Consider the following 19,614-nt stretch of genomic DNA (forward strand, 5'->3'; position numbering starts at 1 on the left):
TTTCTTTAAGTGAGCAAAGTTTTCTGAGACCTTGGGAAAGGAGACGAGGATGATGGTGGAATTTGAAAGTGGCGCTGTGCGAGGAAAGAAGTGGCAAGAGAAACGTCGTGTATTGTTGTGACCTGCATTGTGATGAGTGGGTGAGTGAGTGCGTGAGTGTGCTGTTTTGTTGCCTGCAGTGTTGTGAGTGGGTGAGTGTGTTGTTGTGACCTGCAGTGTGGTGAGTGGATGAGTGAGTGGGTGTGTGTGTTGTTGTGGGGAGCGGTAGTGTAGCGGTTAGCGCGATTCGCTACAGATCTGGTGACCCGGGTTCGATTCCTGCTCACGGCCAACACCAGTTACGATTATATGAACCGGTCCTGGGCCTCCCCTAGGTCGACTCAGCCTCAAATGAGACAAAGGCAGCCGGGCGTGGTGTTGGCCACCCACCCCCTCGTGTGCCGTGCCAGCCTTCATAGGTACTCGCTAACAGCACTTGCGCCTACAGTCTGTTAAGGCTATACGGGGGGATCTTTGTTTTTGTGTGTTGTTATGACCTGCAGTGTGGTGGCTGAACAAATTGTTGATGAGTGCATGAGACAAAGCAGTCATGTGTCTGGTAGAGTCCTCAACGTGGGGGTAAGAATCAACGAGTGAAGTTCACGGGAACAGTAACAATGCTCGTAGCGATAGAAGAGTGATGAAGGAGGGACTGACCGCCGCTGAGTGAGCGAGCGACCGGAGTGAAATGGTGAATGCTGGGTCATCAATAAATCCGACTGCTTTCTGTTGACTTCTGCCAAGTACAGTGGGAATTGTCAAAGGTGCAGTCACAGGAAGTCGTGGAACAACAAATTCATAAATTATGCACACTCAGCCAGATTCCACGATACTGCCAAGCAGGCAAAATGTCCCCCCCCTCCTCCTCCCCGCTGTGTGCCACTGGATGCCTCGCCCTTGGCACGCTTGGCGGCACCTTGGTGAGTGGGGGGGGCGGAGGCACGAGCCCGGTGCCGCTTGCCCCAGCAGCCGGCGCAGCCCCCCCTGCGTGTGAGGTGGCGGGCACGGCGGGCACGGCGGGCACGGTGGGCACGGTGGGCACGGTGGGCACGGTGGGCACGGCGGGCACGGCGGGCACGGTGGGCACGGCGGGCACGGCGGGCACGCGGCGGTGTGCGGCGCCAGCATCGCGGTGATTACCGTGCTGGCGCAAAGTGATGTGCCGTTAAGTTGCCATTCGGCGGCGCTTGGCAAAAAGTGTCACCTTGAGGAGGCCATGCCAGTGCGTACTGAAGTCCGTTCGGGATGACCGCCGAATATTAAGCCTGTCGCACTTGCTCGTTGGGCACAAAGCCCACCAGGGGGCTGCCAGCGTTGTGATACTCCGCTGCATTAGAATGCACAGTTGTGCTGCGCTGGGTCTGGGCCAAGTCAAAAGCCTCGTTTGATATCAATCCGGGATATTTGATTTTTCACAGAAGGGGTCAGTTGCTGGTCACTCCATCCCAAATGCATTAATAAATAATCAGCACTCCCAAACGAGAATCATGACATTACTGTAGATTGTCCAGATGCCGGTCAGATACAGGGCACTTGTCAGCCTAGGTTGCAGAGCTTGGTTTCTCCTGGGCACAGGGAAAGTGAAATGAAAATTATTCCTCTCTGTGGGACACAGAATACACAACAGCAGCGCAATTAAGTCGTCGGAAATGACCTACGAAATCCGTCACTTTGCAGAGAATGGCGACACAACTCTTTGTTGCTGAGCCGTCGTGCATTGCATCGTTCCGCCCTCTCATGAGTCACGCGACCGCACTTTCTCCCGATTCTCCCCGCAGTGACACACGCTACAGTCGTTGCGCTGTGATGCGTAGTGGTGTATGCGACGACTCGGTTTCATTGGTGGCAGAGAACCCCATTTGGTTTTTTTTTAAGATGAAGTGGAACCTGCTCATATTTTATTAGGGCTTCTTAGGGTTCACCGACTTTGCCACAGACACGGGAGAGCCAAGCTGATGGCTCTCAGTGCATCGGACACTGAAGTCAAATGTGTAAGGAATTTTTTTGTTTTATTTTTGGCAGGGTTAGCTCAAGAGGGAATACAATTTGTTACAATCGTCATCATCATCAGCCATGTTCTGTCCGCTGAGCTAAATAAATCCACCGTGAAGATCTTGGGAGAGCAGATATCCGACCGTATAAGCTGCACCCACTAGGAAGACATTATTATTCGTCCCAAGCATTGCAACAGCGAGGCAACCATGCGCGTGTGGTGGTGCTGCTACAATCACCTACCGCCCCTCGCCTGCAGGTCCGCCCTGACAGGCATTCTGCCGGGGGCTTGTGTGTAATGTCGCCACGTGACTTCGTTCATTGCTCCGCCTTAAAGGAGAGGTGCCGCTGATTCTGAATCCCAAATTATTAGCAAATGTGGAAATCTACCATTTTAAATGAAATCTACCAAATATATTTTTTTTATTTTCAGCATTCTGCAGTAACATTGCGGTATCGTCGATCGCGTGCAATAGCCAACCCCGTGTGTGCGCCTCGTGCGAGGCAGCAAATTGATCACACGCAGAGCAATTGTTGTCGTGACCTTGTGGCCTCTTGATGGCAGCGTGTTGGTCCCCGCGCTGCCTCTCGTTCACAATGAGGGTTTGGTGCGGGGGTGGGGTGACTCGGCGATCGAGCTGGAATTCCGGAGGGCCACGTGCACCGTTAACAATCGGCGTGTAGACCTTGGCCTGCGCTCCACCTAGGTGGCCAGCTATGTTGTGAGTGCTGGGGAGAGACGAAGTTGGCCAGCTATGTTGTCACCACCGCCGATTTGTCATCTCGGTCTTCATCGGCGCTCACTAACGTCCAGACATATCCTGGTGTAATCTGAGCGCTCGGCTCACGGCCAGAAGGTGGAAAGTTTTCATTTTGGTTTGCTTCTGACTCGCCTGATCATCTCATCCAGGGTCAATAAAATGAGCACCGCTTCGTGGAAAATAAGGAGTGGTTGTCCTGCGGCCAGGGTTGGGCTTTGCCATAATAATGTGGACATTCCATCCACGTCCTCATGGCCACACAGTGGCAATGGCCACCACCGCCATTGCTCGTGTGATCAGGGATGCACTTTGGTGTTCACAGCACTTTCTCCAACCGTTGCCGATAAAGAAGGAAGTTTTTGTCCATTCGGCAGCTGTTGAGAGATGTGTGGTGTCATTTTGTGATTCGCACATTTTCCATGTTGGCAATTTACTGTGTAAAGTGTGCTCTGCAGGGCTGTCCTCTATGCACAGCAGCAACAGCATCAGGGTCACTTGCACTGGACACCTCCGTGGCCAATGAGGCTTCCGCTGAGTATATCTGGGGTTGTGCAGTAATGTCCAGTTGTATTTTCCCCCCTTCTACAATGGCTTACGTTAGCTTTTTAAATCAACTATTTGAGCATTTTATTTCGGCGAACTTTTCATCAGGTTTCCTTCCAGTGAGAGTCGAGGCCCTTCCCGTAATGACAATAATTCCGCAAGCACGGCCTGACTTCCCGTCCCGCGTCCCATCGCCGGCAATCTTGTCGGCTGCCGCCGTGAATAAAGGGGCGCAGGGCCCGTGTGAGGAGGAACGCCGCCTGCAACTCATCCATTACTCTCCCCGGAGAGCCCGGGAAATGAGGAAAGGGATCTCTCTTGCGCACCACACGAGACACTTATTCACTAGGCCGGGTGTGGAAACCCAGAGGCCCCACCACCCTCAACAACCGCTCTCACCCCCTTCACCTTCTCCACCACAAAATCAAATTTTCCCTGCCAGCAGCAGCAGACCCTTTCCGTGGGTCCTGACCGGCATCCGAGCGCAGGCGAGCGTACCGCGTATGTTTTACGATACCCCACCAGGAGTGATTGAGTAGCAAGAAGATGCGGCTCTTATTGCTTCGCGGGGAGACAGGAGGGCTGCCTGAGTTGCCTGCGATATTGGTTGTGCCGTTTGCCGTGGGGCGTGCAGCACGAAAGCAGTCACCGCGCGCTCTGCCGTCGGCGCGGTGAACATGAGTTGTATAAAAATCACACGCGAATAGACCCCTCGCTTTCAGGGAAGGGTTGTGGATCACAAAGCCAAACGAACGCCACGTAGGCGTTATTGTTTTGGTGAACGTTTCCTTGAGCAGGGAAATGTTGTGACCACTCAAGAGAGAGTTGTGATGATCTCTGCCACTCACAGTGTAACCGAACTAGGAGTCTACGACTGGTGCACAGGGCCTCATCAATTACAGAAAACTAATTATGCTTTTCGGCACAGGCTCATCCCAACCTAAATTGTGGTCGTTCTCAAGCTGATGACCACCATAATTTTAGCTTATATCAGACATAATTAAGTTAACTTTAAGTATCTGGTTCACCTTGTATGGAACTGAAGTTGGGGATTTGGGGGTTGTTTGGTGACTCTGTTGCTTGCGGGCATTTATAAGTTCGAGGGAGGGAGATGTATTTTTTTAAACTGAAATTAAGGTTTTCAAATATATGGCAGGTTGCCGAGTGGTTTTGTTTTCCTGGCCAAGTGCATACGACTATATTATTAACCCATGGTGTCTCCTTTCTCTCACCGCCCCCACCCTGCATCCCACCTCTCTCCTGCCACAGGACCCCCTGCACGGCCAGGTAACGCCACCTCATTCCATCTTCTTTCACAAGCTCTCTCTGTGTTGGCATTGGCCATCTTGCAAGGGCACTGTTTAAACAGCATGCTCACTATCAAGCCCACAGATTGCCAGCTTTGACAGCCACATTCAAACCCAGTCTTGCCCTGGTACTCTATGCGCGCGCCTTTCTACAGAGGAGACGTTACGCCGATGGTCTCGCCTTTTTGCAAACGCTAAAGTGGCAATCGACAGGGCACCGCGGGGGCGAGGAGATGTCATCTCACTCGCCTGGTTCACAGAAGGTTCGTGGGTCCAATTTCGGACCCTGATGACGCCTGTTGTATATTTGCACGCGGAGAGCTGTGATTTATTCGCACCGCTGATGTCACATCCGTCTGGTTTGAACGATGATTTACTTCGCTGTGCTTCATTTCTGTTTTAATTTATGGCCTTTTTAAAGTCACGTGGCAGCTCTAGTGGCAGTGCGGCATGGGGGTGTCAGCGCGGTACATTTTTATGATATTAACTTCGCTGACATTTATACGACACGTGTTTTTCTGTACACAAGTCATTCATATCCATTATATATACGTACGTGTTTGAAATATTCAACATACTTTCAATCTAAGGAACAAACAAAAGTCAACAAATGCAAGTCAAATAAAGTTTTATTCGTATTGGAAATCCATGAAGCAAGACTTGTGTCCATTACGCAGTGGTAAGAAGCAGTGGTACAAATCAAATGGAGAAAGGCATGACTTTTTGTATTCACTGCGGAGAGGCCATAGGCCCGTTAATCGCTGTTCACGTGGCTGAGGGTGGAATAGTGTGCAGTGAAATAGACTTTGCGATCCTTGGAGTTGCAGTGACGGATGTGTTCCCTATGATGGCGCCCTTCACTGGCTGTGTTGCTGGTTTCACAAGTTAAGCCATTTCCTGATCATTTCCAGAGGCGTTGCTCATCTCCTGTTTACAGGCCTGAGCGAGTGGCGGCAATTGTTCACTTTTACACAGTTGTACTTAATGTTTTTACCCTGGATGGATGCTGTGTCAACCCCAGCCAGTATTTAAACTCGCAGCCTTCCTGAACGCGAGCCGCTCACTCTATTTATCACAATTAAGGAGTTGGCAAATGTTCCGTTTTTGTATGATGCTTGATTAAGTTATGCCAATGGCCTCGTTACCAACATCTGAGCAGATGACCAAGGCAATAGGTTTAAGCGGGCCCTGAACGTTTACACTGATCGGTGCAGATGTACATTGTTTTTCATCCACACAGTGCGATGGAATAACAGTTATACCGGAATGGTATAGTTGACAATCAATGGGAAGATCAGATTATACGGTGCAAATTAATATAAATATTGGGGCCTTATCTATCTGGTTCGTATTCGTGCACACGTGCAGCAGCACGCACCGATTGCAAATTAACGCGCGCCCCTTGGCTTATAAACAGACCAGATGCATGCACCTCAATACACGGATATAACTCCTTGTTGTGTATGTATATATGTTGAATTTCTTTCACACCGTACATAGCCAACCCTGTTGCTTTCTTGTTGAGCTGCTTCAAAGTGCACGGCATTTCAGACAGTTGCACAAAGTCGCGGTTGCGTGGATAATTGTGTCACGTTGGTAAATCTAATCGTGTACCTATTTTATACGTGTGTTTTTCATGAAATGTTTTATTGTTTTGAATGGATGCCTCAATCAGGCAGCCCCAGACACAGTATCTCGATTGCACCCACTCACAGAGTAGGCACACAACTAACAGGTAGTGGTGTTTGCGTTATGTTTTCGATATTTCACTTTGGGGACTTTTTTTTAGTTTCCAGTCATGCGCCTAATTTGTGAGTGGGTTTAATGTAGATTTAAAAAATACCAAATATAAACAAAATAAAGTAAATGTCGTCATTAAGTTAACACGTTCATTCTCCGCCAAGTTTATTCACGCGCGTAACAATATTGATCAGTGCTGTGTAATTTATTTGGTTATGTAATTGTGTTTATTGACATTTGATGAATTCTTATTGCCTCTCTTATTATTATTATTTTGTAACAATTTATTGTTGCTATCCCACGCGCTGAGCTCTGCAGCCCTGCTGGGCGCCTTGCCCGTGACTGCTTCTCCTGTTACCTCCCTTATCTGGCCGCATGTTTCATGCACCTTGCTTCTTGGGGTTTCCTGCCTCTCTGGTTTTATCTGACATACACGATTTATCCGCTCTTACAAGTCCTCCGAAACAAACTGTAATAGCCAGCGTCGCTCCCGAAACATTACCAATGTCATAATTGTTTTTGACACCTTTTTTACGAGGAGTCATGTTTGCATAGACCACAATACCTGCAGTCATAATGCAAACCAAAAACATAACTCTGATAATATATGCACTGTCCTTGAAGTTGATTGGTCCACACCGGAGACAGCTTTCCTTAGAGCCTAGTCTCACATGGGTTGGACCAGATGACGCCAAAAGGCGCACGTTTTGTTGCCAGATAAAAGGGTAAAACAACTATTATCATATTTTTTACTGGCAAATGAGGTACCAATGGTGATTACCAATGTCTTCACAGCTACTGCAGCTTCGACGCCTCCAAAGAATGCCAACATTCTGGAGTAGAGTAGAACCCCTCTTAACGACCACCCCGGTTAACCCCAGTGTGTAGTGTATAGTAATGTAGCGTAATGTAGCGTAATGTATAGTAGTGTAGTGTATCGTAGTGTCGTGTATCGTAGTGTGTAGTAGTGTAGTGTATAGTTGTGTAGAGTCGGGACCCCTCTTAACGACCACCCCGGTTCACGACTAATCGCTTATTATAAAGTAAGTATTTTTTGGGTGACAAAGGATAACTTTCTATGCTATCGGAACGAATTAAGCCTTTATAACATGTATTTCCTACACTCGCTTAATGGCCAAATCACTTAACGACAGGTTTCATGGCACCAATTACCATGATTGAGAGGTTCTACGGTACTACAGAGGTCGCAACCGGGTACCCGATACCCGTACCCTACCCGATACCCGGCTACCCGTACCCGGCCGGGTACGGCTACGGGTCCCCGTTTGCGACCCTGGTGCGGCCGGGTACGGGTAGGCCGTGATTCACTGGTGAGTAACCGTTTGTCACTCATTTCCCAACGTCTTGTCTCTTCTCACAATTCAAGTTCCTAGAATCAACCCACCCGCGCCTGCAACATGGCTTCATCCCAGAGGTCGCAAACGGGTACCCGTATCCTACCCGATACCCGACCGGGTACGGGTAGCCGGGTATCGGGTAGGGTACGGGTACCCGTTTGCGACCCTGGTGCGGCCGGTTACGGGTAAGGAATCAAAACCCATTTGCGACCTCTGCTGTACTATATTTAATATAAATAAAATATTGCCTGTGTTTATTCCAACGTAGCTTTCATCTGAGTGAACTCTATGGCCTCTTTATAGGGTGAGGTGATATCAGTAATTTCACATGTATTTTTGATCTTTGACATGAAACTGTTCCAGGAAGTCAGTTTTTGTTTCAGGCCTCTGTCTGGGTCAAAACAAGTGGTGTGAATGTTTAAACGACTCCGTGACCTTCTGTCTTCGCTTGCTGACGGTGGAGCAATCACCTTGGTAGTCAAACTGGCAAATACAAAACGTCGGTGTCTGCAGCACAATATTAACACATCTCGACCAGAAACCCGGGCTTCTCCCTCGAGGTAGCCTCTAATATTCTTCTCATTCTTCAGCAAAAAAAACGAATTGCCCCCCACTGTGAATGGATGAATTATCACACAATGTAAACTCAATTCAGGAATCTCTTCGCTAATTTGTATCTCTTCGCTATTGTTCATGCAACCAAGGCAGCAGACATCGCAGCTATCGTGATTTTCACCTGGAGACGAACGCTTGTGTTGCGTTCGAAACGTCGTGATTTATTTTATTTTATTTCTACCTACGTGACTTTACCAAAAGAACCAAAGAGTATGGATTCCTGCAGTCACGAAAGCTTCAAATCAGGATCAGACTAAATAACACGAGTGTAATTTTCATAAATGTTTAAATAACTCATTCTCAAAACGACAAATTGAGTGACTTGTATCATATCGATATGGATGAAGTGAAATCAATTAATCATTGCTTACCACATATCTGTGTGACTCCTGAATTTCTCCTGCTGGCCCTGCTAATGCGAAACATGACGTGTTTGTACAGAGCACCCATCGCGTGCGGAACACCCGAGGGACGCTCGCAGGAGGGCCGCAGTGGCAATGAGCAAACACAAACGTGTAATTGCAAACAGAGAGGCTATTAGCGATGCCGATCATCAGTGGAATAATGAGCGCAGTAGTAATGCCGCGTGAGATGCAATCTCGCGTCTGTGCGCGCGGAGTCACGCCGCGTGGCGAGAGTGTGTCATGGCGTTTCGCGAGAGGCATTAGGCACAATTAAGTGACTACGACAGTAGTAACGATAAATCAAATAAACATCGCCTGTTTGTAAACGTATTTAAAAATCCTAATTGAAATGCTGCGTACACCGAACATAATAGAGACGGGGTTTTCATCCAAGGAGCAAGTCGCCTTATGCACTGTTGCCCTACACAGATGTGAAATTAAATAAAACAGCCCCCCTCGTTTAAATCGCACGTAATGAAACCCAATGGAGCTTATGTTGCCACAGATGTAACGGTTAAACAATTGGAGCCGTTCCAGCCGCAGGTGGCAGGCCATTTTAACGCAGCTGGTCGGTCAGCAGGTGATAGAGAGAAAAAACAGCGTCACAAAACAGCGACGCTCAGGGTGCTGAACTGTAACATTTTAAGTCGAGTAGTAAGTAGAGTGGTATTCGCGTGGGCTGCCATCATCAATGTCGCGTGAGTAGGGCTTGGGAGCGGTGGCGTAGCGGTTTGCACGCTGCGCTACGAACCCGGCGACCCGAGTTCGATTCCCGCTCACGGCCAACACCAATAACGATTATCTGAACCAGTCCTGGGCCTCCCCTAGATCGACGCAGCCGCAAATGAGTACCTGGTGCGCCACTGGAGAGACAAAGACGGTCGGCCATGGTGCTGGCCACCCACCCCCTCGTGTGCCGTGCCGGCCTTCATTGGTGCTCACTAACGGCACTTGCCCCAACACTCCGTAAAAGCTAAACGGGGGATCTTTGTATTTGATCAGTTCGGAGAATCTTTAATATCAGGGGGTGGGGGGGGGGTGTTTGGGGTTTCTCGGTGCGGTGGTTCCCCACGTGTTGCGAAGCAGGCGGACCGTGTGCACGGCTGTCCCCCGGCCTCACTGCAGCGTTGCCGCCCTGTTCCTCCTGTCCCCGTTCCACATGGCCTAACATGTTATGCAACAGGCGCCCGTAACGCACTGTGGAATTAGAACTTATAAGGAGATAAAGTAACGTGACTGTGTCAAGAGGTTGTGCGTGAAGGAAACCGAGTTCGAGTAGATGATTTTGTGTCACCGGTTGAGAATGCCCCAGGAGACCGGCATCGGAGTCTCATTTGAAAAAGTGACCTGGGGTCACCAAAATGACAAAAACAAAACAAACCAAAAAATAAAGTAATGCAGCGAATAGAAATCATGGCAAAAAGAAATTTGCGTCAGTGGTTTTTTGTGCTCGGACCGTAATATTGACCAAGTGGAATGGTTTGTTGTGCTCGGCATTGTGGGTTTCCCCAAAATGCTCTGAAAGCTACAGTTATTCACGTGCCATTGTGCTTGTAAAAACATCCTGCTCATACCGCTGCATGTACGGTTTGCAGAACGCTGTACTCATTAAAATGCTGCACAGCAAAGGTTTTGTTGTTTGCTATCACACCTCCACGTGGACTCGGGTGCTTTAGAACAGGGCAGTGTGACCTTTAAGTCAAGGCCTATTGACAACTTTACTCAGCTTCGACAGACCTGGTTTCACCTGAGGACAGCTGCTTGCGTTGTGGCCGAAACGTCGTGAGAATTATTTTATTATGTTTTATTTTTATTATTTTATTACTTCCCTTCTACGTGACTTTACCGAAAGAACCAAGAAGATGAATCCCTGCAGTCATGAAAGCTTTAAATCGAAATTTTTCTTTACTCAGCCAAATCGCGTTATAGCCGAGGACAGTATTCAGATAGAAAACAAATGTGAATTCTCTTCAGTGTAGCATCATTTTATAACGGTGCATACAGACTGGAGGAAACGTTTTGTATTAAAAGTAGTTTGCAAAGCCTTCCAAGAGGTATGCATTGCCTAACGCTCTCGTACTCAGCGTGTGCTGGCTTCCACCGCTTGCTTCCTGGTAGGTGCCAGGCCTCGTGCCTGTTGTGCCTTGCAGTGTGTGCGACGCACGTCCCTCCACTCGGCTCCTCCACGCGGCCTCCCCACGCCTGGCTCGGTGCCATTGTAACCCATTCACTCGTCTCTTTAGCATCTGCGAAGCGATCTGCTTCGCTGCTTAATGAGGCAGTTGAGTCTTCGCAATTGTCTAATTTTTTTGCGTTCGCACTTCCCCAGTGGAACATAAACCGCGATTAGCACGGTCGGCTACGTACGGTGCAAAAGTAGTTAAACGTACATACATACATGCATGCACACACGTAAAGAGCTACTGCAGGTTACCAGCAGAGAACTAGTTTGTAAACATGCCTTACCGTAATTTTGTGAATTTTTCACGTGGGCTAGGATAGAAAAGGTCACAGAAAGTAAACAGATGAGTCGGCCGGGGCTGTGTTTTTCCCCGCGTGGTCGCCGCGCGTGGTCGCCGCGCGTGGTCTCTGCGCGTGGTCGCTTTGGGGAAGTGTGTGGAGGCTGAGTTGACGTGGCTATGGAAAGGCCAGTGACGTGGCCCTGGAAAGTCTGCTGCGTGGGGTTTATGGTCATTTCACTCCATTCCGTCTGTCGCCGTGATTCACGCGTCCACGTTTGAGCTCTTGGGCATTTCAACTGCACTATCCAAACCGTCGGACAAAGACGGTCGCTGCATCGCGCGCTTTCACATGCTCTTCTGCGGCCGTCTGGAATGCTCTTCCTTCCGATGTTAGGAAGCCACTGGAGCTATTCACTTTTAAATACAAATTTAAATCTTAATTTCTTTAGAACTGCGTTTTGTGTTTAGTTTGTTGTCCTTCCTCCACACCTCCGATTAGCATGGTTGGCTGTGTACAGTGCGAAAAAAGTTCTACACACACACGCAAACCTGAAACTCCACTTGGTGGTAGGTTGTGCGGCACTCTGAATGCCATATCTGTCATATCTATCGCAATTATTTCTTAATGCTTGGATTGGTTTGACAGGCTGGGCATACAAAAGGAAAATGTGACGGTGACATCACAATTTACATTAACTTTCTGAAATGTAATTATCACATGATACACAGAGTCTTGCCACTTCATTTGTGGAATTGGGTTTCGAATTGGCTCCCAGCTCACTGTTGCTCTTGGTTTTCTCTTCTCTTGCACCACATCTCATCCCAGGTCACTCTTGCAAACGAGACCCTGTTCTGCTTCTTAGAGTTCTCACATGGCTCAACAAATTAACCTGATCTTGATCAGTCTCGACAGCTCTACAGATACACGTTGGCTCATCCCTCCCACCTGACCTCTCAAATGCTTCTATTACATTTCTTTTTTTTAAAGGAAATAGTTTGGTTAATATTTTAGTTTGTGTGGCGATTAAATATATTTTTCATATATTTAGCGGATTCAACTTTATATTATTTCTACTTAGTATCACTAAGGTTCGAGTGCTTTACTCACAATCAAACGGAGGTTTTGCTCCATGCCCCGCCGTGGCGGTTGAAACGTTCGGCAAGTTTATTCAATCACCGTGCCTCTGTCCACCCACCCTATTAAATAAGGGTACGCCGCACTCAATCGGCGGATTGAGTGTAGTGGGGAAAAGTCTGGGTAATGCCACCTCTTCCGAGACGTCTAGTCAATGTGAAAGAGTAGGCCAAATATCCTCTGGAGGGGCCCTCTAGAGCTCCCTCTAGTTGAAGCCCTTTTGCCAGCAATGTCATGAGCAGGAAATTGCAGGGCTGCACCTTTTAACCTTTTATTTCATTCCCCCAGGGTTGACAAGATGTTTTGTATTTTCTGGTTGTCCTGCACCGCCCCCGTTAGTGGTATTCCTACCACCGGACGTTTTCACGTCGTTGGTCGCTGGAGCAGGGAGGAACTTTGACATCACAGCAGTAATTTTAGCTGTGACGGTCCCACCTAATGACGGAGACTTGTGTTGCCTCCGAAACGTCGTGATTTTTATTTTATTTCCATCATTACTTTTATTCATCTTCTTGGTTCTTTCGGTAAAGTCACGTAGAAGGGAAATAATAAAATAATTAAAATTAAACATAATCAAATAATTATCACGACGTTTCGGCCACAACACATTTTTATTAACTTTTAATTTTATTTTTTACCTACGTGACTTTACCGAAAAAACCTGAGAGTATCACAGCAGAGCTTCAGCTCGTGCGCTTTCGGGTTAAACTTAAATTTCGTTGACGGATTTGTGATGTGTTTTGACTGTGTTCTGATATTGGCCCTGTGTAGCCTGTTCTTGTCCCTGTAGAGCCAGCGGTTCATGTTGTTCTGGAGTGCACGGGTTGCACAGGTGGCATCTACGAGGCCTGGCACTCGATGTGGCTCGGCCGCGGTGAACCCTGCCCGCTACTCGATTGCGAGAACGCCCTCCGTTGATTGAGCTGTTTCAGAGGAGATGAAGCAAACCCGCCCTCGCACACTACGTGGCTATGTTTGAGCAAACAGCTCTCATTAAAATCGCACGCGACGTGTGGCTACACAGCCTGTGGGTGTTTTTTTTCTCTCTCTACGGTTGAGAATTTGTGAAGTAGTTTGGAAATGTTATGCTCATCAGAATGGCAGATGTATTTGTTCCGAATAAGGCAAAAATTTTGCTATTAATTATAATTAATAGCAAAATTTTAATTCGAGACCCACATTATTTTTTTTGTCATATTTTTTTCTATTAGATCCTTGGCTCTATAAATTCAATGTACATTTTCCATTTTTACAGTGTGGCTGATGATGTGTCAGCATTGTGGCACATGGCAAAATAAACAAGGACAAAATATTTTTCCAAAAAATCTGTTATTGGGAGGACAGTACAACATTGGCTTATGTAACACGTGTAAAGAGTGCACGCATCCTATTTGTTGCGGCTCCAGCTCATTGCATTGTGGTAACTCGCCACACATCCACAGTGGACCTCACCTGTCCAGGCGTCAGGCCCCACACGGCACGCCGCGCCTATGTGAGTAATGAATACCCTGCCCGGCGTTCCCCTTGGTCCCACGGTGAAATAACTGTATTGCGCGGGAGGCTGCCTGGCAGCAACAATCTCCCAAGTGCTCGTGCCTTCCTGCGATCCCAGAGCTCCGTGGCATGCCCCTCTTCGGGCACCTGTCGCAGTGACGGCTGCTTGCGCTAGCGGGCTGTGTTATCCCATAACCGTGGGAGGACTGCGCCAATAATTGAGTGAGAATTTCCAAAAAACACGGGGGAGACTTGAGGTTTGAAAAAGTGTAATTAGTCGTGCCGAGTTTGTGATTGGGAAGTGGTGTAGGAGGCTGTGCGCCCGTAATCTTGTTTTTGTTTCTCGTACAAAGCGCCTCCCGTGAAATTGCTATGGGGGCTCCGTGAATCTCACTTTCGCCTGCTTGCCTGGGTGCGCGTTTGTTGTTCTTGATATCCAACAAACGCATTTCTCGGAGCTGCCCAGCACGGCTTTCAAACCACCCCAATCACTTCTGCTTTCCGTGGTTTTCTTGACTCCTTGTAAGGAGTTTGTGGCAAAGCGGACGTGACGTGCCAACCCACGCTTGCTCCGTGTGGCAAAAGGAAAGGTTTTTTTAATCTGAAACGAGGCTATATACTCCCCCGCGGCAGAATTTCCCAAACACTGCCCAACACCACGATTGAAAATTAGACGGCTCTGAGAGGAACTCGGCTTCTCGGTTCGACGCGCAATTAACCCCCGGGATTAATTTTAGATTGAGGAACTTGCCGAGACCATATATGTTCCCACTCGTTGAGAGAAAGCCGTGTTGATCGCTGCGCCCGTTGGGACACGGAGCCGGTGGAACGCTGCTGCCCAGCGGCGTGCGGTCGGCCGACACGCGCGCTCTAATAGCCGCGCGGAGACGCACCGCCCGCCGATGTCCGTGGCTGCCCTCCCCGCTTCGTGGAGACTCGTGGACTTCGGAGCCCGAGTCAAAGCGCGCATGCCGCTCGGCCGCCGTAGGAAGCTCCTGGTAAGCGACACGCGATGGTCTCCACGCGGGGCGGGGGCGGCTGTCCTCGTGCGGAGCCAATGAGTGAGCGAGAGCCAGTGGATGATCGTAAATTTGAAAACTGTTGCGCAGCACGATCCCGCTGGCTTTTCTCGTGGAGCCGCGTCATCTCCTCTGCGTGCGTTTTAAACAACTGGGTGATGTAAGTGGTTCGGAGAAACGTGCAAACTCTTACCTCTTGCAATTCTGACAGTGTTGTGAGTTGCTGGTCGCTTGAAACTTTGGGCTTGTGCTCAGCAACTCTGTTGAGCGAATGAGCAGTTGTTGATTGTGGTTTTGGTTTACTGGAGACATTAATTTCCAACGTTTTGCCTTTGTAAATGACAATGAATGGTTTTGATTATTTGGTCATTTGAGCTCTGTCCCCTTGTGTTTAGCTTAGGTTCAAATGCCGTGCCCGATGCGGCCGAGTGTAACGATCACCACCTGGGAGTTCACAGCGGTCGTCTCATCGAGACGCTGGTGCCTCGTGCATGCGACAGCACAGAGAAACGTCTGTTTAAACTGATATTATTTTGTCATTTTAGTGAAAAATCTGGATTAATATGAACGAAAATGGGAAACTAAGGCAGTGACGCGTAATCTGTTTTGAAGGGTTCTATCCTAATCTTTCATAATTTACTTGTGGACTTGATTAATTGGGAGGCAGGGTGTTGACGATAGTGACATTTACGTTGAGAATTAGAAGATGAATGTGCTGCGGGTTTACTGACGGTGTAGGCCAGGGGTGGCCAACCAGTAACAGGCCACGAGCTAACAAGTACCCGTGAGTTCTACAAAGAGCCAAGTGTAGATATGTTAACAGTTTTCGGCAAACCACGGGAGACATTCATACTACTTCGATAGAGCCGCGTGTGCGGCTCGGGGAGACGCCAGTTGGCCACCGCTGGCTTCGGCGGTGTAGCTCCTCGGCACGCGAGCCGCGCCGTGGACTCGCGGCTCCGCAGTCGGAACTCCTCGTCCCGCCGGTGCAGGGGTCACGCCCATCGTTTTTTCTTGGTCTCCACGCCCAGCCCGTTCAGCTTGGGACCATGGGGTGAATTCCCTTTGTGGGTATTTTTGTGTCTGCATCTTCGTACAACTGCCTTCCCCCCCTAGACCGTTGGCTTCATAGGTCTGACTAACAGGTCCGCTTATCGTCAGTATATGCATCTCATTCATTTAATTTTACGTTAAATAGTATTCCGGTAACAGAATAACTCAATATTTAACAAGCACACGGTTATCATATTACATTTCTTGGAATGTGAATTATTTTTATACAGATATGTGTAAATCCCAATTTTATGGAAGCTGCAGATTTCGCAGTATATTCTTTTTAGTTTGCAAATGGAAAACTTTAGTGAATTGGTGCAATCGTAATAATTGCCCAGAGACGACACGAAGTTGCGTTCCGTTGTTCGTGATTCACGTCCCTGGCCGCCTGCTGTGCGTGACGATGGGCTCACGAGAAGCGCGTGAAATTATTTCACGCCAACACAAACAGAATTGGGGGCGGGGGGGGGGGGTGGTCGGAAGCAGTGTCAGTGCAGTGGATGAATGAGGTGGAGCTGGCTTGGGAAAACTCAGCTGTTTATATAAAAAATAATAGAACTATCATTTTTATCTTTTTGGTTCTTTCGGTAAAGTCACGTATAATGGAAATAATAAATTAATACATAATACATTAATTAAATTCTCACCTGAGGACGGCTGCTTGCGTTGTGGCCGAAACGTCGTGAGAATTGAATTATTTTATTATGTTTTATTTTATTATTTCCATTCTACGTGACTTTACCGAAAGAACCAAGAAGATGAATCCCTGCAGTCACCAAAGCTTTAAATCGAAATATCATTTTTATTTTACCAGTTAAGGCCCACTGAGCTATATAGTTCTTCTTCAGAAGTGGCCTGGCTATTACAAACGATAACTTAACGAAGTGGCTTGTCACGTGGAAATTTATAGCAGCCAAATACTCTAAACACACGTTGATTCGAAATGTGGAGGGAAAAACCGGAGGACCCGGAGAAAAATACACATGACCACGGGGAGAGAGACATGCAAACTCCGAATTTTCAAGCATCAGGGTCGAAATCGAACCTACGAACTCCTGCATACCAGGTGGCAGGAGGCAGCAGTACGCAGTGCGAGAGCGGCGCGTGGGAGGCGGGGATGTGGAGGGTGCAGGGGCCACGGGAAAGCAGGGCGAGCGAACGAGCGAGCGAGACGTGAAACGTTTCCTGTAGACCTCGCCCACAAACAGATTCGGGAAACTTTGAGTTTCTCAGCCTCGGCCTCCGACCAGCATCCCACGTCCATAAACCTGTGGAGACGGGGAAGGAAAAGGCGCCACCCCCACCCACCCACCCCTTTCCTTTCCGCTTTGGGCTGAGCCCATCGCCGGGTGCGTGTGAAAGTGCAGGGAAGTGGCACTCGCAGCGATGCCCCCCCCCCCATTCGCTGACGCGTGCGGAGCGCAACGGAGGCGTGCGCAGCGCGACGGAGGCGTGCGGACCCTGCGAGCGGCGTCGTTGCCATTGTTTGTCCTGCTGGTCTCGCTTGAATGGAAGCGTAATATCCATTTTCAATCTCAAGCGCGGAGTGGTGAGAGAAAGAAGAGGGGGCCGCCCTTTGAGGCCGATGAAGGCGGTGAGTGTTGCTGAAAAATGGTCTTCGGCTCTTTTAGAAGAGACTGTGCTTTTTATTGAGTTGAGGGTGATTTGGGTTATCGCCTGAAATATAGCCACGTTTTCGCTTTGCTGTTTTTAACATCAGATTGCCTCCGGCGTCGCCTGTCGTGGAAGGATGAGTAGCGCCGATAACGTGATGGATGTGGACCGAACGTATTCATAATTCAGTTACAGGCCATAGGACGCTGCTCTTATCCTTTTGAAATTGATGACAGCGCATTGCCATCTGACCTAATCTCACTTCCCAGTGACCGTAATGTTGAGTAGTGGACAATGTCCCCTGATGATATCGCACAGGCTCTCTGCCGACAAGTGCGCCACCCCGAGAGGGAGCATTAAACCTGAAGCCCCCCCCCTTCCCCTCTTTGTCGTGAATACCAGTGGGACCTTCTTAAGTTTATCGGGCGGCGTAGTGGGTAGATATGTACCTTGGGTTTGTGTACGAACTCCCTTTGGGTGTTTTTTTTACCAAAATGTAACTACTTTAAATGTGTGTTTGTGTGCGAGTCTGTTGGAGTAAATGTTTTCCATTTTAAGAAGACTGGCGTGTACATTGGTTTTGGATAAGCAGCTTTTTTTTTTCGTAACACCTTTGCTGAATTAACAGATTAGATTACCATGTTTTAAATCACGTGGGTATGGGTCAGTACTTTTTTGCCGCACTGTTGTTAAAACCTCGGGCGTTCGGTATCGGGGTAGATTGCGGTCAGCTGGTGAACACAGGGAGATGAGAGAGAGGGAGTTTCCTTGCAGCTCACCGCATGCGGAGACCGCGTTGTTTTGCGTGGCGTCACCGTCCTCGTGCGTTGTTCCAGGATGTGCCGCCCCTGTGTTTGCGTTGTGGTTCTGGCCAATGCACTCGGCCAGTGCAGAAATGACACAATGGCTCCGGCACTATTTTACATTTTCCAGTTGTATGTGCCAAGTCGCTGGCTGTTAGGATCCTTTTGAACGGTTAATTTTGTCATTCATTGGTGCGTCCACATCGAAACGCGGCATTGTCAAAGTGGCAGCATTTTGTATACGTGAATTAATCTGGTGCCTTTTGGCCATTTGTGTCTTAAGGCCTGAGATGTTTATGGTCATTTCTAGGGACGACGTGCGCTGTATGGGCTGTGATCCTCTAGTGTGTGAGTGAGTGCGTTGTGGCGCACGTGATTAGGTGTGTTGCGGGGCATGCGAGTGGGTGCTTTGCGGGGCATGTGAGTGGGTGCGTTGTGGGGCACATGAGTGGGTGCGTAGTAGGGAATGCGAGTGGGTGCGTTGTAGGGCACGTGAGTGGGTGCGTAGTAGGGCATGTGAGTGGGTGCGTTGTACGGCTTGTGAGTGGGTGTGTTGCAGGGCATGTGAGTCGGGTGCGGTGTGTTGCGGGGCGTGTGAGAGTGGGTGCGTTGTAGGGCATGCGAGTGGGTGCGTTGTAGGGCATGCGAGTGGGTGCGTTGTACGGCTTGTGAGTGGGTGTGTTGCGGGGCATGTGAGTCGGGTGCGTTGCGGGGTGTGTGAGTGGGTGCGTTACGGGGCGTGTGAGTGGGTGTGTTGCGGGGCGTGCGGGTGGGTGCATTTCTGTGAGTGCTCGTCACTAATGTGCTGTTTTGTGCTGCAGCTCCCAGCCGATTCGAACAAGATGCACCATGCCGGGGAGGGGCTCCACCGGCCCGTGACGGCCAGCCTGTCAGGCTGCAGCATCGCCAGCGAGTCGGAGAGCAGCAGCCTCTCGGATATCTTCCAGGTAACCTCCCATCTCCCCTCCTGCCCGCTCACTAACCCCCGCACCCCTGCGCTATTGGCTATGATCTCGTGATTTTACAGAAGCTGCGGATGAGTCATGGTTTTCAAAAAAAAACAAATAGCTGTGGCCGCACGTTTTCCAGTGTGTAAGTGGGGTCCACGTGGTCCCTGAAAGAGGGAGGTGAGTTTGCATGTCTCTCCCCATGGTCGCGTGGATTTTTCTCTGAATCCTCCGGTTGTTTTCCTCATTTATAATCGACATACATTTAGAGTATTTGGATTCTATAAGTTTCCACATGATAAGCCACTTCGTTGAGCTGTCATTTGTG

At 48.9% G+C, this 19,614-nt stretch overlaps 1 protein-coding gene across 8 annotated transcripts in view; it reads left to right on the top strand.

Moving 5' to 3' along the window:
- Window positions 1-19,614, top strand: part of LOC144934194 (rap guanine nucleotide exchange factor 2-like) — a 231,928-nt gene that overhangs the window by 183,494 nt on the left and 28,820 nt on the right. For 6 of the 8 annotated variants that reach the window (XM_078859767.1, XM_078859765.1, XM_078859770.1 and 3 more), the window contains 2 exons: window positions 4,605-4,622; window positions 19,161-19,286. In XM_078859767.1, coding sequence (XP_078715893.1) covers window positions 4,605-4,622; window positions 19,161-19,286 — 144 coding nt within the window. The remainder of the gene's footprint in view (window positions 1-4,604; window positions 4,623-19,160; window positions 19,287-19,614) is intronic. The other 2 variants (XM_078859768.1, XM_078859773.1) reach the window with 1 other exon arrangement.

The sequence above is a fragment of the Lampetra fluviatilis genome, chromosome 9 (assembly GCF_964198595.1).
Source record: "Lampetra fluviatilis chromosome 9, kcLamFluv1.1, whole genome shotgun sequence".
Lineage (NCBI taxonomy): Eukaryota > Metazoa > Chordata > Hyperoartia > Petromyzontiformes > Petromyzontidae > Lampetra > Lampetra fluviatilis.